At 42.3% G+C, this 20,207-nt stretch overlaps 1 protein-coding gene across 1 annotated transcript in view; it reads right to left on the bottom strand.

Annotated features, from left to right (window-relative positions):
* The window catches only part of EXOG (exo/endonuclease G), a 32,363-nt gene that overhangs the window by 4,236 nt on the left and 7,920 nt on the right, over positions 1-20,207 (bottom strand). Inside the window, exon 5 of the mRNA XM_037891147.2 lies at positions 17,042-17,156. Coding sequence (XP_037747075.1) covers positions 17,042-17,156 — 115 coding nt within the window. The remainder of the gene's footprint in view (positions 1-17,041; positions 17,157-20,207) is intronic.

Here is a 20,207-nt window from a genome sequence, read left to right as displayed (position 1 = left end):
TTTCTTCGGAGTCCTATTTTATCTATCTGTGTCACTGCTGTGATTGATTCAATTAATTACAAGCATTTTTAACTCAAGGTAATGGTTGAAATGTACTTTGGCTCTACAGATATTCAGTATAATTCAGTTACAGGATAATCATCATCTCAATATATTTTAGTGGGATAGTATTGAGCACTTTTGCACAAGTTAATGCATTTTTAAAACCCAACCTTGCCAATGGCTACTGAAGTATTCAAAGTTCAGATCAGTCTGTTCCAATATTTAACTCATTTAGGTTTCTGCTAGCACTGTGGTGGATTCCTTTAGTGTTTGAAATAGTTCTTCACATCCTGTTGCAATAATTAAAACTCTTAAAGCCCAAGCAGTTAGAAAGAAACCACCCTGCCCTTAGGAGAAAGGAAATGGAAATCATAACTACAGTTTTCATTTTTGGTGCAGTTACTTGGCAACAACTTCACTATTGTTCTGTCCGTATCTCTCCATACGGATCATGATCTCAATTTTCTTTAGTTTACATTATCATAACAGCAAGCATTCCTCCCCTCTTTAGAGGGTTTCCTAATGATAACAACTTATCAGCAGGTGAAGACATACTGCAGTCTACAAATAATCTTCCCTTTGCTCCCAACCCTTTCCCAAATAAAACCCTCCCTATGCATATAAGTCATGAAGACAGTGCCAGGAAACGCCACCCCCAAAATACCTTATGCTAAATTCCCTTTCAATGAGGATAGGTGTCTTGATCCTAGAGAGTCGGAGCTCTTAAGCTTCAAATCACTTTGCATTTAGCATTTAGAGTCTGTGAAGCCAGGCTGACAGCTCCCAGGCACAGAGAGCTTAATCAAAAGTGACTGATGTGCTGGTAATTTTAAAATCTATACTAAAAATTACCACTACCCCCAAACCTAGTGCTTTATCTGATGTATTCAAATTGAATTGTAAAATGAACAGTGTTGCTCATTCTAGGTGAAATTCAATCCTTTGCAGGTAGTGACCAGCATGAGGCCTATGCACTGCTTTGTGGGTTCCAGGGAAATTGAAGTGGTACACAGGCTTTGCGCTAGCCCTGTGCATAGGTGAGAATTTGACCCACAGCAAGTAAAACACTGTTCCAATGAATTTTGTCCTGTGACAGGTTTCAGCATAGTCCAAAACAGTCCTCTTACGCTACCCAGAATAGGTGTAAAGATTCCATCCCAGCCCTTTCCAGCAGTTTGTAAACACCCTTTTTTAGGGAGAGTTGGGGGGAGCGGATGCATGTTCTTGCAAATATGTTTCTTTATAAGAAAAGTCTTCTGGAGTATAAAGCCTGTACTGACCATACAGTCTTGTATTGCAGGTACTATTGGCAGTAAAAGTGACCCAACAGTGAATGTTACAATGACAGAGTGTGACTGTTAGAGCGAGCCATAATGGCAATGTTGATACACTGGGGTTTAATTCAATATGCACACAATACATGACTTTGCATGATGGCCGATACTAGTGGTATTTGCTTGTAAAATGCTGTGCATATATACTGCACTGTATAATAAAAACGATTGGTTGAAAAACGTAACAAGAATCTTACCTACCTCCATCATTACCTCATTCTGCACAAGTACATCCACTGTCATACACACCTATTGCTTGCCTTTATATGAAAGAGGCTGTAAAAGAATACTCTGTATGGTTCTATAGGTTGCCCAATACACACACGCACAGCTGAATAGTCAGCAAGTGGGGTAAAGTATGGTTCTGCAGAGAGAGCAAAGTTTGAACAGGAATAATAGAAGAGCACACGATCAGTTTATTTTCTAGTACCACCTTGTGGAGTTTCTTGTGTAACTGCAGCAACAGTCAGAATCACAGGGCATGTCTACACTATAAAGTTAAGTCGACATCAAGCCTCCACATTAAGTCAATCATGTGTGTCCACACCACGCTCACTGTGTCAGTGGAGTACGTGCTCACTAGCAGTGCTTGCACTGATGCATAGAGCAGTGCACTGTGGGTAGCAATCCCACGGTGCAAATAGCCACATGGGGTCTTGGGAAGGGCTTGCAAAGCCTCATGGAACCAAAGCATTGGTCACGGAGGCGGGAGGGGAACGACAACATGGCTTCGGCCTCCCACGATGCACTTTCCTCCCTCCCCTGACACCAATGGCAAACAACCCATGTTTTTTTCGCACCTTTTTTCAAAGGTTTTACCAGCGCATACGCAATAGCTCGAGAAGCACGGACCCTGCTCAGTTGTGTGCTCTTGCTGTGAGCATTACAAACACCTCGCCCCTTATCCTCAGTATTTCCAGAGCCGAGACAGGAGCCGCAGCGTGGAACATTGCACTGTCATGCATGCAGCCCTGCTGCAAGCCGTAGAACGAAACAATTCCCGGTTGCTGCTGGCAGTCGCACATCAACTGAACACGGTGAAACGCCGTTTCTGGTCCCAGGAAACAAGCAGTGACTGGTGGGACCACATCGTTATGGGATGATGACCCGTGGCTGCAGAACTTTTGAATGCGGAAGGCCACCTTCCAGGAACTTTGTGCAGAGCTTTCCCCAGCCCTGAAGTGCAGCAACACTAAAATGAGAGCTGCTCTGACAGTGAAGAAGCGAGTGGCGATTGCTCTATGGAAGATTGCAGCGCCAGACTGTTCCCCGTCAGTGGTGAATCAATTCGGAGTTGGTAAATCCACCGTGGGAGCTGTTGTGATCCAAGTGTGCAGGGCCATAAATCAACTTCTGCTAAGAAGGATAGTGACTTTGGGCAACGTGCAGGACATAGCTGATGGTTTTGTTGTGATGGGGTTCCCTAACTGTAGTGGGGCAATAGATGGCACATATATTCCTATCTTGGCACCAGACCACCTTGCCAAAGAGTACATAAACCGCAAGGGATACTTTTCAATGATGTTGCAAGTGCTTGTGGTTCACAGGGGGTGTTTCACCAACATCAATGTGGGATGGTCAGGAAAGGTGCATGAGTCCATCTTTAAGAAAACAGGTCTGTTCAAAAAGCTGCAAGCAGGGACTTTCTTTCCAGACCACAGAATAACCACCGATGACATTGAAATGCCAATCGTGATCCTGAGAGACCAAGCCTGCCACTTGCTCCCATGGCTCATGAAGTTGTACACTGGTCATCTGGACAGCAGTAAGGAGTGGTTCAACAATAGTCTGAGCAAGTGCAGAATGGTGCTGGAATGTGCCTTTGAATGCTTAAAGGATTGCTGGTGCAATTTGCTTACCAGGTTAGACCTCAGTGAAAGCAATATCCCCACTGGTATTGTTACATGCTGTGTGCTCCATAATATCTATGAGACAAAGGGAAAAAATTTTTGCCAGGGTCGGGTGTGGAGGCAGATAGGTTGGCAGCTAATTTTGAGCAGCCAGATACCAGGACAATAAGAAGAGCACAGCAAGGGGCTCTGCATCTCCATGAGGCTTTCAGTAAAGAGCCACAGTAATGTGTGCCACTTATCTGCGTTGTGCCTTCCAAAACCATCCCCTCCGTTACATGGGTTTCCCTGTAACCCCCCATTCCAAACCAATGACTGGAATCAATAAAGAGCATTTCTTCAGCATTTCAGCCATGGTGAGTATAGCCCTGCGGCATGGGCGACAGGCCTTGTGCTGCAACTTGTGGCATACCTACATTGGCATACCTACACTGGGAGCACAGCTGGACAATGCCTCTTCCCCCTAGCAACAGGGACCACCATTAAGACTCCCAAATTGCTGTCTTTTTCCCAAGCAGCTGGGGGGGTATCCCCCTTTTTCCCTTAACACTGCTCGTATTACACACCGATCCATGTCAACCAAAGCAATGGCACATTAGGGAAAGCGTGGAAGAGGGACCCAGAATTCACTGGAGGGGGGGGGGAGAGGAATCAAATACTTTACTGTTTGCAGTATGACTACTTGTAATGAGAACTTCCCCCATTTCCTCTAGTTGACCCTATGTGATATCAGTCTCCTAAGGGTAAGAGAGGAGACAAGGGAGCAGATGCGGCAAGCCTCTGGGTACAGACCTGGTCCTTATGCTGCTATGCTGTGTACCGCAATGATGCCAGCAATGACATCACTGGAGTGGCGGGGGAAAGTGTCCTACTGTGGTGGAAGAAATAAGGCAGCCCTTCGCAGAAACCTTCTGCAAAGTTTCCTGGAGATCTCCATGGAGGATTCCGGGGCCATCCCTGTGCACGTACACAGGCTTTTCTGGGAAGCACCCTCTGTGTAGCTGGAGTGACCACCAGGAAGCAGATACCCACTGCACCTCAGTTTTTGTTCAGATTACATAAAATATAATAGCGTGTAATTCCTACACTTGGATTGGAAATGTATACTCACCAGAGGTGCCTTCCCAGCATCATGCTCAGCCACCACTCTCTCCTGTGACTGGCTGGGCCCGGGGTTAAAAACTGCTCCTTGTCGGGGAGAATGGATCCTCCGCTCGCCTGTCTCCCATTCTCTTCCTCCTCCTCCTCTTCTTCCAGAATGTCCTCCTCATTGTTGCCTGAGGTGGCCCAATACTCAGGCTCCTGGGAAGTGTCCATGCTGCATTTGGGGGTAGTGGTGGGGTTGCTGCTTAGAATAGCATGCAGCTCATTGTAAAAGTGGCATGTCTGCAGGGCATAACCAGAACTGTTCATCTCTCTTGTCTTCTGGTATGCTTCCCGAAGTTCTTTTATTTTCATGCTGCACTGCTGCGTGTCCTTGGTGTGTAGCCCTTCTCCCCCATGCCCTGTGCAATCTTTGCATGGATGTCAGTGTTTCTTTTGCTGGATCAGAGCTCTGCCTGCACAGACTCTTCTCCCCACACAGCAGTAAGATCAGCCACCTCCTGTGTACTCCAGGCTGGAGCACATTTGGGGCATTGAGTTTCCATGATCAGCTATGCTGGAGGGCTCTCCACGCTCATCAGACAGGAAATGGGAATTTAAAAGTTCCCGGGGCTTTACCAGGGGAGGGGCTGTTTCCTGTGTACCTGGCCGCTGTGCAGCGAAGTTGAAAACGATCTCCAGAGTGGTCACAGTGGAGCATTGTGGGACACCTCCTGGAGGCCAATTACACAGTGTTGTGTCTATACTACCTCTTTGTTGATCCATCAAGATTGAATCAAGCGCTACACCTCTCATGGAGGTAGAGTACAGAAGTCGACATTACGGGCGACTTAGGGATCTGGTAGTGTAGACTCATACATTATTAAGTCTACTTAAGGTGTCTTCCATCAACCTAAATTTGCAGTGTAGACCAGGCCACAGTGATCTACAGTATTTTAACTTGTCACATTCCTCTAATTACATCCCTAACTGAGTCAGACAGTATATTCCCCTATTGTAACTCAACAGAAAACAGTTTAAGATTATCCATGTGAACATGTCTTCTTTGATTTATGCTAGTCTATCCACAGACAGAGGATGATCTTTTAACAATCACCATTTGCAACAGCAATTTGTCCTGGCTGGAAAACAGCAGTGGCTTTTTTACGGTATTTGTGACTAATAATAATTCAGAACTAATACAATTCAGGAAACACAGCAGTGTTTTCAGTTTCTGCTTCTGTCCCACATGCTTCCACACCTTATGGGGTCCTGTTAAGATTAAAGAACTGAACAGCACATGAGATTGCCCCAGCCTTGAACGCTTCCAGATCTCAGCTTCTATAAAATGTGATCCAAGAAGCTTGTGAATCACAATTTTTTTTAATCAACTCTCTGACCAAAAATGATTTTGTATATATCCGACTAAAATTCTCTTTTTTTAACTTTAACAATATTCACATCTCCCTCATTACTGGGAATAGTAATCTCAAATTTCCCATCTCATTTCTCTTTGTTGCTCCTATTAGTTTTGCTACCAACACTGATTAATAAAAATGTTCACTGACCCATGACACTCTTTGGTGTTTCCTATCACATTCACTTTTGCCCTGGATTTTCAATATTCTTGCTATTTCACCAGCAAAAGATTAGTTGTATGACTGCGATTGCACTGTCCCACACTGATACATTATTAGACCTGTTTTCAACACAAAGGTTTGTTTTCACAAGACTTTGAAATTTCTAAAAGTCACAGTTATTGGAGTACCATACTTGAATTCCACAAATGAGTGTGCAAAACTTACATTTGTATGATAACTAAGGCTGGACAGTTGTCATGACTGTCATGAATATCCTAGTTTTTAAAATGCCAGTGATTCCTGACATTTGGGCATTTTCACATACAAACAGGTGAATGTGCAGAGGAACAGTTTTACAGACTTGATGAAGAGAGCACAGGAGACCAGTAAATATCAGGGGATCAGTAGCCATACTTCTTCACAAAAAGGGGCAAAACGGGACTCAGTCTGCCTACATAGATAGGAGGGATGGTCTTGTGGTCAAGTCACTGGATTGAGACTTAGTAGACCTGGGTGCTGTTCTTGAGTTCTGCTTTCGGTGTGATCTTGGCCAAGTCACTTAACCATTTGGTGCCTCCGTTTCCCATTTGTAATAATTCAGGTGTCTTTTGAGGCTAAATTCATTTATATTTCTTAGATGTTCAGACACTAGACTGATGAGGGCCATAGAAAACCTATAAATAAGTTAAATGTATCTATCTTTGGTACCTGATACAGATAGGATTAACAAAAAGAAATCTGCACTTTTATGAGGAGGATAAAGGGAGTAGAATAGGTGTAGCAGTGAAGTACCCAAGAGATTATTAAGAAAAATATTTAAAAGGCCTGATTCTGCTAACTGCTACAAAGTACGTCCATGACTTTATCACAGTTTTTGCTGTGATTTCCATGATTTGTCACATGGTTACAATGACACCTTGGTGACTTTCACCCTCACTTACTATGACAAATCTGCAGCCTGAGACAAACGAGTAGGATCCTGCCTTAAAATTTTACCAGGTCAGAGTAAGAACAGGAGGCAAGAAAAGGGATTCTCTCCAAAGATATAAGCTGCCCCTTTCTTTCTTAAGAATGCTCAAAGAGGTTTATCCATTTTGCTCTTACCTCAGTGCAGAAGGTTTGTGTTACTTCTTTTATTTATTTCAGGAGAACTGGGATGCAGCTGAACCTTTAATGTCCACTACTCTACAGAACACAGGTATTTCAACATACAGGTACACCAGCAAGAACTTATAGCATTTCAATTCTGAGTTTAAATTTCTCTCAGCCATTACAGATTGCTTCACGGCTGCAAGTTCTAGGGAGGATGGTGATTTATGAGCCTCTCCACAAGCCCAAAATGACATGAGCTGAAAAGCAACAAGAATATGCAGCTCCACTGGCTTGGGCTATGTTTACACTACAAAGATAAGTCGATCTATGGGTTGACTTACAGCCACTGCATAAATTACTGCAATGGCTGATGTCCACATTACTCTCCGTCAGTGGTGCGTGTCCTCACCAGGAGCGCTTCCACTGACTGAAGAGGGGCAGTGTGGGTGACTGAGAGTCAGGGCTCTAAGCTCCACGCAGCTCCCTACCGGGAGCTCAACTGTTCCTCTGGGCTTCTCGCCTCCCTGCTCCCAGCCGGAAAGTGGGGGGAAGCCACCCGGGGCTCCTCACCTCTGCACTCCCAGCCAGGAGTGGAGTGGCAGCCACATGTAGCTTCTTGTCTCTGCACTCCCTGCTGGGAGCAGGGAAGACACCCGGGGCTTCTTGCATCCAGCAGGGAGATCCGCACCCAGAGTCCAGTCAGCTGCTGTGCTCCCAGCCGGGAGTGGGGAACTAGGACACTAGGGGTCAGCAGGGCTCCCAGTGGCGAGCCTGGGTGGCAGCCCGGCTTGGAGCAGAGACCAGGCAGCAGTGCGGCTCTGGAGCCAACTTTCTTGTCAATTTCACGGGTCCACTGGAGCCGTAAAGCTGACAAGAAGGACAGCCAATGGCTGATGTAAAGAATGCAGTGTCTACACACACACTGCTTCACCTTAACTACACTGACTTAAGCCCTACGCCTCTCACCGAGGTGCTTTTATATCAGCATAGCAGGGGAGTTATATCAGCAGGAGGAGCATTTCAACGTGTACACCTCCACTATTTTGTTGACAAAAGTGAGTAATATAGTCTTGTCTTTTCACAATGCTGACAACTCTTTCCCATGTTCCACTATCATTTGGGTGCATACACCTGACTCTGCCTCTCCTCGAACGCAGCTCAACAGACCTTATTTGGCCACACCCCTGTAAAGGGAAGCCTCTCTTCTCAGCAGCACAGTATGTTGGCAATTAGCACAACAGAGCCCTCTTAGCCCAAATCCTTTTATGGTTGCAGCTCGTTTTAAAGCGTATACCTGTTTTCCCTAGCATGGCTCTGGAATCACAACATCTGATTTCCCCTTGTTCTCACATCGCCCATCACACGTAGTCATCGTCTCTCTCTGCTTTGTTTAAGTAAGTGATGGGTCAGGTTTTAATTATTTTTCTTTGAAGTCCTATAGGCTTTTCTCCAAGGCCACAAGAGCTTACCAATGCTCATGCTAAAACTGCTCCAAATTTTAGAATGGATTTAAACAGGACAGGTTTCAGAGTAACAGCTGTGTTAGTCTGTATTCTCCTGTCCCTGCCCCTCTCTGTCCTGTTTAAAAAAAGAAAAGAAGTACTTGTGGCACCTTAGAGACTAACCAATTTATTTGAGCATAAGCTTTCGTGAGCTACAGCTCACTTCATCGGATGCATACTGTGGAAAATACAGAAGATGTTTTTATACATACAAACCATGAAAAAATGGGTGTTTACCACTACAAAAGGTTTTCTCTCCCCCTACCCCACTCTCCTGCTGGTAATAGCTTATCTAAAGTGATCACTCTCCTTACAATGTGCACAGCAATCAAGGTGGGCCATTTCCAGCACAAATCCAGGGTTTAACAAGAACGTCTGAGGAATGGGGGCGGGGGGGGGGGGTGTAGGTAAGAAAAAACAAGGGGAAATAGGTTACCTTGCATAATGACTTAGCCACTCCCAGTCTCTATTCAAGCCTAAGTTAATTGTATCCAATTTGCAAATGAATTCCAATTCAATAGTCTCTCACTGGAGTCTGGTTTTGAAGTTTTTCTGTTGTAATATTGCAACTTTCATGTCTGTAATCGCGTGACCAGAGAGATTGAAGTGTTCTCCGACTGGTTTATGAATGTTATAATTCTTGACATCTGATTTGTGTCCATTTATTCTTTTACGTAGAGACTGTCCAGTTTGACCAATGTACATGGAGGAGGGGCATTACTGGCACATGATGGCATACATCACATTGGTAGATGTGCAGGTGAACGAGCCTCTGATAGTGTGGCTGATGTGATTAGGCCCTGTGATGGTGTCCCCCGAATAGATATGTGGGCACAGTTGGCAACGGGCTTTGTTGCAAGGATAGGTTCCTGGGTTAGTGGTTCTGTTGTGTGGTATGTGGTTGCTGGTGAGTATTCGCTTCAGGTTGGGGGGCTGTCTGTAGGCAAGGACTGGCCTGTCTCCCAAGATTTGTGAGAGTGTTGGGTCATCCTTCAGGATAGGCTGTAGATCCTTAATAATGCGTGGGGGGGCGGGGAGAGAAAACCTGGATTTGTGCTGGAAATGGCCCACCTTGATTATCATACACATTGTGAAGAGAGTGGTCACTTTGGATGGGCTATTACCAGCAGGAGAGTGAGTTTGTGTGGGGGGGGGCGGAGGGTGAGAAAACCTGGATTTGTGCTGGAAATGGCCCAACTTGATGATCACTTCAGATAAGCTGTTACCAGCAGGAGAGTGGGGTGGGAGGAGGTATTGTTTCATGGTCTCTGTGTGTATATAATGTCTTCTGCAGTTTCCACAGCATGCATCTGATGAAGTGAGCTGTAGCTCACGAAAGCTCATGCTCAAATAAATTGGTTAGTCTCTAAGGTGCCACAAGTACTCCTTTTCTTATTGTAAGGAGAGTGATCACTTTAGATAAGCTATTACCAGCAGGACACTGGGGTAGGGGGAGAGAAAACCTTTTGTAGAGGTAAAGACCCATTTTTTCATGGTTTGTATGTATATAAACATCTTCTGTATTTTCCACAGTATGCATCCTATGAAGTGAGCTGTAGCTCACGAAAGCTTATGCTCAAATAAATTGGTTAGTCTCTAAGGTGCCACAAGTACTCCTTTTCTTTTTTTAAACAGGACAGAGAGGGGCAGGGAAAGGAGTTAAACTAAAAAGACAAAGAAAATATATACCTTGCATTTCCCAAATAAAAACAGCTTACGAATTTCTCAACATATAATGGAAAAATCATTCTTGTACTGTGTAAGCAAGATTACCCAACTCCTGCCTAGGTGCATAAGGACCTTCCCAATGTGAGGACTGGGCATAACAGCACAAATCAGGAAACAAAAGGGCCGGTCCTGGGTAGCAGTAATGTCAGTGCTAGCCCTGCCTCTCCCCAGCAGCATCCAGCAGACACTGCACCTGCTGCATTTCTGAGGGCATTTGTTTTAGGAACAATGCCTCTCAGGACTCCCACAGGCACAAAGCACCCTCACACTAGCCCCAATACAGGCTGCGCTTTAAAGATACAACAGAACCCTCTGCTAGCTTTTTAAAAGGATACGTACTTGTAGTTTTTAACACAAGCTTTACTGTATTTTTATTCTACATCCAACCCAATTAAAAGGGCTACAGCTGCCCAGTGAATTCAAGAAGAGAAAGCAAGTCTCCTCCAATAAGGTAGTAATAAGCAAGCACGAAAAGCAATTATGATGTCTGAAAAGTTGCACTGTGCCATCTAGTGATGAGAAAATACAAAACCACTGTAAACAAAATTAGCAAAAGGCAGTGGGCTTTCATTACAGGGAGCTCCAGCTCTGAGTTGGCAATTACCCGAGATTTCTGCAGGACATGGTCAATAAAAATCAAATTCCATCAGGACTTAGCTGCCAATACGCATTAACCAGTCCTGTACACTTTCCCTGCATCAGGCAATATTGTCAAATACATTAAAACGATAACTACAGAAATTTCATCTGCACTTCAGAAAAGGAGTACTTGTGGCACCTTAGAGTCTAATACATTTATTTGAGCACAAGCTTTCGTGAGCTACAGCTCACTTCATTGGATGCATGCAGTGAAAATGCATCCGATGAAGTGAGCTGTAGCTCACGAAAGCTTATGCTCAAAAAAATTTGTTAGTCTTTAAGGTGCCACAAGTACTCCTTTTCTTTTTGCGAAACAGACTAACACGGCTGCAACTCTGAAACCTGTCATCTGCACTACAGTAACCCTTCCCTGTGTGTGTGTGTTTTGAAGCTCTCTCTCTATAACAACTGTGGGGTAGCAGGAAATCCGTAATCCAGTATCTCTTGGAAACAGAGTCAACTGGCTACTTAAGTCTACACTGCCATCAAGGTCCAGGAATAGCAAAATTAAGTGGTCAGTTAAATCTCCAAATCATCTGCAATGCCGTCCCCTGAATCTTCAGACACATCCTCCCTCTTGCTCTAGAGTCAGCCTATGGCCTCCTCTGGTCCAGTGCCTCAGAGAAGACACTTGATGTGCTTTACCGATAACTTCAAAGACAATGCTGACCAGGTCCATTAGATGTCTTGCTTTAGATAACATCATTCCTATTGATATTACCCCAGAATTAATTCAGTAGAGCTTTATCATAATTTGATCCAGGATTCCTTATAGAAACAGGCTTTCTGGAATCCTCCTTGCTGTTAGTGCATTTTTTCCTGGCCTTGAGTGCCCTGAACATCGCTTATGCTCTCCATTCCAGTCCCATTGTCCTTTTGCACTCGTGTTGCTATTGGCCCTGTTAGAGCATTAATTCTGTTCTTATAGCCCGAGTTTCCCTGGTTGATAGGGCTCTGTCACATGGCATTATGAGGGAGTGAGGAGTTTGAATGCGGTCCTGTTCCAAGGGCTCTTTTTATTTTGCTTGTAACATATTCAGCATTTGTTTTTCCTGAGTAATACAGAAAAGATATCACATGCAGAAGAACTATGCTAAAAAAATGTTAAGGTTGAGGGAGAGAGAAACCCACCTCAGAATAGCCAATAGCTTGGTTCAGACTAGGTACCTGGGTCTCCCACATCCCAGATGAGTGGCCGAACCCCGAGAATATAGAGCTGGTCTCTTTCTCAATCTCTCCAATTGGAGTGGTTCCACTTGGTATAATTAAATAAGCATTGGGATGGGGCGGGGGGCCTGACTAACACTACAGCTCAGTTTTGACAAATAATTTTCCAATGAAAAACGTTTTGTTGAAAATTTCTGAATCAGCTCTACATAATTCAGCCTCCTTGTACATATAGAGTATAATACAGTCTTTAATAAATGATCACATACTATTTTTTCCAGAGAAATTGTGCCTCACTCGGTGTTAGGCCATCTAAATATAGCAGTCACTACAACTTCCCCTATAATAACTTTAATATGTTAAAAAAAAACAACAACCACAGCTAGCCTTCCAGATGTGTGCATTGCTAAATGAAAGCAACCACATAAGCCTATTGTGTAACCTCTGTCTTCCTTTTTACCTCCGCAGTGTTTAAATTATTTTCATTTATTCGTCTTGTCCAAATTTAGCGGCTGAGGGGGCTATGCACATTTAAGCTGAGATCCTGGCCCTTAGATCCTGAGATCTTGGCCCTTTCTACACCTTTTGGGGTAGAAACTGTGTCTGCTACTTGTCTCTATAGTACTGAGCATATCTGGAGTGCTAATAATGGCACCAAAGTTTGCTTCCTTCTGTGTTGCAGGTTCTTTTCCCTTGTAATATCTAGATTAAAGAGATTAATAAAAACCTTTGAGAGGTTCTTCAGTCATCTTTACATCACCATCACACACTTGAGAAGGTGCTGTTAGGGTTTTAACCACCCACCCCTCAGTTACTGGTGTGCACCCCATCTCATATTGTTGATTTCTGTCTCGTGTTAGGAAAATGTATCAATTCCATTAAATCAACATCTTTAAACATTAAACAAAAGATAAATACTTCCAGTAATTATTAAATACTTTGTTAAAAAAGTGTCAAGCAAAATGTCTTCTCTGAAATAAACAAGATCTCAATTGTGCTTTCTTTTTACAACAATTTCTGAAAAAGTTTGTTATGATTTAGTATCATTTCATTGTGAGCGAAGGGTGGAGAGAGGAGTGTGATGCCATAAAATTACTGTATAAGTCATATTTAAAACCAACAATCTGCCAACAGAGGAAAATCACTAAACTGACGTTCGCTGGAGAACAGTAATATATAAAAGAAGACAATGTCATTTTGATTTGCTCTGGACAAAGATGAAAAACCTGCATCTGCCTCTCCAGTGACACAGAACAGATTCTTCCTGTTGGCACTCTATTTTACATTTTTTATATATCTATATATATTCTGCAAATGTATCTCTCAAATACCAAGCACAATCATCAATCTATCCTTCGCAATAAAGGAAGGCAGATGAGCTGACAGAATTTATCTTGGGATACAGCAAGTTCAGCCAACAGATAGAACAACATCGGCATATAAGGAATTTGAGGTTAATTCCCTTTCTGGAATTAAACAACAAATGGTACAGCAGTCCAAGCAGGAACTGGGAACAATGCCATGGCTGCTGCTCTGACTTTTCTCTATAGCAGTGGTTTCCAAACTTGGTTCGAGGCTTGTTCAGGGTAAGCCCCTGGCGGGCTACGAGATGCTTTGTTTACATGGAGCGTCAGCAGGTACGGCTGCTCGCAGCTCCCAGTGGCCGCGGTTCACCGTTACCGGCCAGTGGGAGCTGCGGGAAGCGATGGCCCAGCCCGCGCTACTTCCTGCAGCTGCCATTGGCCGGGAACGGCGAACCATGGTCACTGGGAGCTGCGAGCGGCCGTACCTGCGGACGCTCAGGTAAACAAAGTGTCTCGCGGCCTGCCAGGGGCTTACCCTGAACAAGCCATGAATTAAGTTTTGGAACCACTGCTCTAAAGTGATCTAAAAATAATGTTTTGGGGATATCCATGATGAGAAAATCACCAGCCTTGCCATCAGTGGGTCTATATTTCACCATTTGAATAGCCAAGAACAAGAAAACACAGACTGAAGAGTGGACCAGTAAATAGATTAATGCATACATGCACATTTTAGTACTTACTCATCTTTTGTTTCACAAAAGAAAACAGTGGAGGAGCATAAAGATATGAGTAGCCCAGCTGTAGAATTTACATTGTTAGATCCTTGGTATGTAATTTCAGTGCTTGAATCTACACTACAGTTTCTCTCTTTAAACAACAACTTCAAATGAGTGATACCTTCCCATGTCATCCACATCAAACAAACAATGAGATTAGAGGCTGGTTGTGGATTATGGAACCTTCCATTTCTAGGTCACTGGTCTGAACACAACACAGGTCACTACCAAAAGATGGCTAAAAGGGTACCCGCCAGTTCTTGCTCAGTAGCAAATTCTTTGGGTTCCTGGCTAAAGGGGTGAAATCCTGGCCTATGAAATCAATGGCAAAACTCCCACTGACTTCACAGGGGCCAGATTTCACTCTAGATATTTATTTTTAATGAACTTTTGTGTGTGATTTGGCAAATTACGCCCCCTGTTTTAGGAGAGAGAATTAGTTTTTACTGGTGAATAAAAAATTCCTACACTCCAAAGTCTTGCTCCCCAAGGGACAAACTCCTAGTGAGAACAGAAGAGTCTCTACTGCAAACAATATTCAAAATGACAAAAACTGGGCAATTTTAGGTATTTTCAGTGTCTATTTTATTTACAATAAGGGAAAGAACCCTTTAAAAGCACCTGAACACAAGTGGCTTTATCCATATGCTACAAAGCACATTTGCAAATAGCAAGTTCTTCCTATTAAGAGTCTATGAGTCCCTTCTCAAATTTCAAAGAGAATCAGGCGCCAACAAGCATCTAGCATTCATGTTACTGCAAATAACCAAACAAATTCACAGCTGAGTGGCTGCGAGTTGAAAAGACTGCACGTTCCTTTAAACAACCTTTAGAAGCAGTAGAACTATAGCCACATTATAACCACATTAGGTTGAAATTTAGCTTGTTTTCTGTTATTTTCTATCCCCTTTCCTTTTCGTGAAATTTAATAGTCTTTCTTTCTAAAATTCACAAACCCATTCAAAACACCAGCTAAAATAAACAATCATGCATATACATAATTAAAGATTTTAAGTTGAAATAATTCAAAGAGTAAAACTAATTAAATTACTCCCACCCTCAAACTAAATATATGCTAGTTTGGGAATATAATAAAAAAATTCGTGACAAAGTGTTAAGTTGCAAAGGAATCTATCCACTGTACCTCATTCTGGAAAAAGGTACTTTACTACAGAGGGTTTATAAACGTGACCATCACTTTGCCATTTCCTATCCCAGACTCATATAAGATCGAACTTCACTTCATAGCTTGTATTAAGACCAAAACTGATACAACATTCATAAAAGACGTGAGTTGTCTTCAAACCCAGGGATGATGAAGATATCTTGGCACCAGACTAGAACAAAATTATACGGTAATCAAAGCCACAGGGACACACTGTGCTACTGTATTATTCAAGCATAGTATGTTGGTATCAAGTTACTTTTAATAAAGGCAGTAAGATACAGACACTGGTCTTATTTTTACCTGTGGAGTACTAAAATTAACATTTCAAAACTGATAGCCAGAGTTAGAGTGGTTTTTTTAAATATACTCTTCCTTTTCTATGTACTGGGAGGAGACATTGTTCCTCCAACAACACAATTTAGAAAATGCTGACTAAAATTCAACATAGTGGAAACAACTGCTAGACTCTAAACAATTCTACTGCTTGCTGGAAAATCACTGTCATTTTTAAAATATTCTTAGGGTCCATCCTCTGGATTCCAGTTGATCGTTAATTCTTTGTAATCCAAGATAATAATCTTTTTTAAAGGATAAACAATTGAAACTAAACAATCATAATAATCAAAGTGAAGCAAAGTCTAGTGGGCTATGCACAAGCCTGGACTCCAGAACATTGTAATCCTAGCTTTGCTGCTGACTTGCTGTGTGGCCTTGGTCAAGTCATTTATCCACTCTCAGTTTCTCCGTTTGTAAAATGAGGACAACAATTACCTACCTCACAAGCATATTGCGTTGATTAAAGGTTGTAAATCTTTATTTCTGAAGATGAAAATTATGAATTATTATTATTAATTTGCATTATGCTAGCACCCAAAGACCTTAGGTAGGTTTAAGGCCCCATCATGCTAGGTGCTGTACAGTCAAAGATAGTCCCTGCTTTGAACAGCTCCTACAAGAACTTACACACATACTTACCTTTAAGAATAACAGCAGTTGGTCAAGCAAAGAGGTGGGGGGAGGCCTATCAGTCAACTCAATAGCATTTCTTGGTCTCTTGGCTTGTAATGCAATAACTTCTGAAGACCTTGTCCAAAATTACAATGAACATTTTACACATCAATGGGTGTAATAAAAAATAAAGGGCAACAGGGAGGGAGGACAAAGATTACAGTGATAAGGCTGCATCCAAAGCCTACCGAACTCAGCTGGAGCCTTTCAGTTGACTTCACTGATTTTTAGATCAGGCTTTACGGCTCAGATTTTAAATGCTGGCGAAGGGATTTGGACAACTAATTGCTGTTAAAATGAATGGCAACAGGGCACCCAAAACCCTTCGGTGGCTTTGAAAACCCACACTGTGTTAGCATTCTGATGGTTCAGAGATGTGTAATTTTAAAGAATATATAAATATATGATTAAATAGATACATATACCTCAGCAAACCCCACTGGCCCTCTACCTAGCAGTTATCTTGCATTATAGAAGCACTAAGTACAGTTTTAATACAGCTTCATAAAGAGGCATTTAAATGCCCTCTATTACATGAACAAAATGAAGGATTTTATAACAGAATTTACTGCAGCACGATGTCAGAGTGTAGGCAAGCTACAATAATGCAAATGTCTATTCCAACATTTTGCAAGTACTACAAAGGAGTTTAACTTTGGTTTAACCAAACTGCAAGACAATTATGTTTATTTGCTTCTGTTTTATGTAAAGATACTGTTAACTGTGACATTCAATTTAGTGTATAACAGCAGCACAGGTACCTACCTGATAGGTAACTCTTTTCTTTCCATCATCCCCTGTCTGAGGCAAGGTCAAAGGTCCAGAAACTATCCAAACATCCTCAAATCTCTCTGTCAGCTCCCGACAATACATTTCCATTCTGCAAAGATATCCCTCACGTCAAGGAATGCCAGTGGGTAAACTTTAATTTTTTTAAAAAAAATATGCCTAGAACATAGAGGGCAAGACAAACTACTCTCAAACACTTTTGGGGTGCATTTTCAAAAATATGGGCCTAAACTGCATGCCAAAAATGGGTAAATGCACGCATAAGTTGAAGTTGTTGTTGTCCCATCTCCTTCATTCATCCTCCATTGGTTAATTTACAATTGGTCATGCATTTTCTGCACACATTTGAGACCTCAGATCAGCAGTTTCATCACATTCCCTCAAAACTCAAATTCCCCAATCATTTCCACTACTGAGTTCTTGATCACTTTCAGTAAATAAGAATTTTGGGGGGGTGGGGTGGGGCTGCATCCGATCTCATTTCAAAAGGCTTTTTTATATTATTTTTTGTTTGCTCCTCCATGTTTTAGAGGAATTATGGTCCTTCAACATACTGCCAAATATTTTTCTAAAATATATAATTAGAGAATTTTTTAAGCTGCATTTTTTAGAATCTTAAATGTCAAATTGCAAGTGTTCCAGGCATTCTCTCACATGCACTGATGCCAATGGCAGTCTCCAAGCCCCTTCTTGCTCTTCTGTGTGAAACTGATTAGGAACAATGTAACACTGCCTTTAGGAAAGGTATCATTGGTTACTGCATATTTTTGGGGTTCAGAAAAATACTTAGTGAATTTAGTTGGGAACATGAAAAGTCTGTCCATGTGAACAGCTTGCCAAGTCATGCCTAGTTTTCAGAAAAGGGAACTAATTATAGCCACTCTTTATATGGTTCCTACAGGTCACAGCAGCTGCTTACATCAAAACGATCTCTGTGGGGACCCCTACAGGAGAGGAGAGGGGAGGTGTCTCACATTTAGTTTGCAAGTCTCACTTTGGTCAACTTTGAAATAGTCCAACGTACAAACAGTTATTTCATATACTTGTGTTGGGTGGGAGAGAGAGAGAGGAAGAAATTGATGGGATAAATTAGAAAAGCAGCATGGTATTGAGAGAGATTTTTTGGTGGGGAGAAGTAAGGAGATACAGAAAATACAGAGGTGGCAGATAAAATGTAAGAAAGAGAGAGAGAGATACAAGGGTATTGAGGGGAGAAAATGAAAAAAGAATACAGACACTGAAAGACAACACTAGAAATAATCAATTATAAAAGAGAAGAAAGGAAAAGAGAAGTGAAGCCAGGAAGGGGTATTCATAAATACAAAGGGAAGAGTAACCACCTTTCTGTATACAGTACTATAAAATCCCTCCTGGCCAGAGGCAACATCCTGTTACCTGTAAAGGGTTAAGAAGCTCAGCTAACCTGGTTGGCACCTGACCCAAAGGACCAATAAGGGGACAAGATACTTTCAAGTCTTGGGGGAAGGAAGGCTTTTGTTTTGTGCTCTTTGTTTATGTGGTTGTTCTCTCTTGGGACTGAGAGAGGTCAGACAGAAATCCATCTTCTCCAACCCATCCTAATCCAAGTCTCCAATATTGTAACCAGTATAGGTAAGCCAGGCAAGGCGGATTAGTTTATCTTTTGTTTTATGTGAATTTTCCCTGTGTTAAGAGGGAGGTTTATTCCTGTTTTCTGTAACTTTAAGGTTTTGCCCAGAGAGGGATCCTCTGTGTTTTGAATCTGAATACCCTGTAAAGTATTTTCCATCCTGATTTTACAGAGATGATTTTTACCTTTCTTTCTTTTCTTTTTTAATAAAATCCTTCTTTTAAGAACCTGACTGATTTTTCCATTGTTCCAAGATCCAGGGGTTTGGGTCTTTGATGATTTTGTAACAAATTGGTTAGGATATTATTCTCAAGCCTCCCCAGGAAAGGGGTTGTGTAGGGCTTGGGGGGATATTTTGGGGGAAGACGTTTCCAAGTGGTCTCTTTCCGTGTTCTTTGTTTAAAACGCTTGGTGGAGGCAGCATATTGTTCAAGGACAAGGCAAAATTTGTACCTTGGGGAAGTTTTTAACCTAAGCTGGTAAGAATAAGCTCAGGGGGGGTCTTTCATTCGAGGCCCCACATCTGTACCCTAGAGTTCAGAGTGGGGAAGGAACCCTGACAAGGTAGAAGAAAACAAAAGCTAGAGACATAGTACATTTCATCCTTAAAATTGCGTCATATAGAAAGCTTAATGGCAATATGAACTGAATAAACAACACAGTAGTTTTATTCCTTTAAATTGCAGGGGGCATGGCACTGGGGGAGGAGGGGAGTGGTAACAGTGATATTTAATTCTACTTAGTAGGCTAAGACCTTGGGGCTGTAGATGCCCGATGCAATTTTCAGGCTCTCCCCATGATCTCCTGATTAGCCAGAGTTCTCAACTGAAAGAAGCTCCTGATCCTAAACTGGCACGTGCCTAGCTTTAGCATCAGTGAAAACTTATGCCCAAATTCCTGAGGCATTAAAACAATAGAATATCTCTTAAAATGCTATAGTGCATTATTTATCCATAAAATCATATAACCTTACTGAATGCCTCATATGCTTTTATATATATTCTTGTAAAAGCAGAAGCAGCATTTGCAAGGATGATGAATCATTTCCTAAGCTAGATTTTTAACTGTAATATTTTACATTATTTTACTATCCTCTCCTTGATTGAGCCTTGTAAAATCCATCACTCCCTTTGATTTCTAAGCCTTAAAAGATGTTGAGTCCCACACAAGTACAGAATCAATGTTTGTTTTAGTTACTAATTAGTTTTCACCTCAAAAGAACAAAGGAAAAGAGCCAATATGAACAGTTAATAGACATCATCCAGTTCCATCACCTCAAAGCTGTGATGCTACCAGTCTTCACAAAGGAAGATTTTGGCTGGTTGTTACTTGGATGCATGTACTCCTGTCAGGCCTTGCAGGTCTCAAACCTGTAGCTGTGGGAATGGTGGGGGGAAGTCATACTCCAGTCTTCCCCCTGGTAGCTTTCAGACAGCAGCTGGGACCAGGGTTGAAGAAGCCCAACTGGGACATAAGCCACTCCCCTATGCTCTGACTGGGAGAGCTCCAAGTCTCCTGATTGGGCCACCGCCC

The sequence above is a fragment of the Chelonia mydas genome, chromosome 2 (assembly GCF_015237465.2).
Source record: "Chelonia mydas isolate rCheMyd1 chromosome 2, rCheMyd1.pri.v2, whole genome shotgun sequence".
Classification (NCBI taxonomy): Eukaryota; Metazoa; Chordata; order Testudines; family Cheloniidae; genus Chelonia; species Chelonia mydas.
This window is presented reverse-complemented; position numbering and strand designations above follow the sequence as displayed.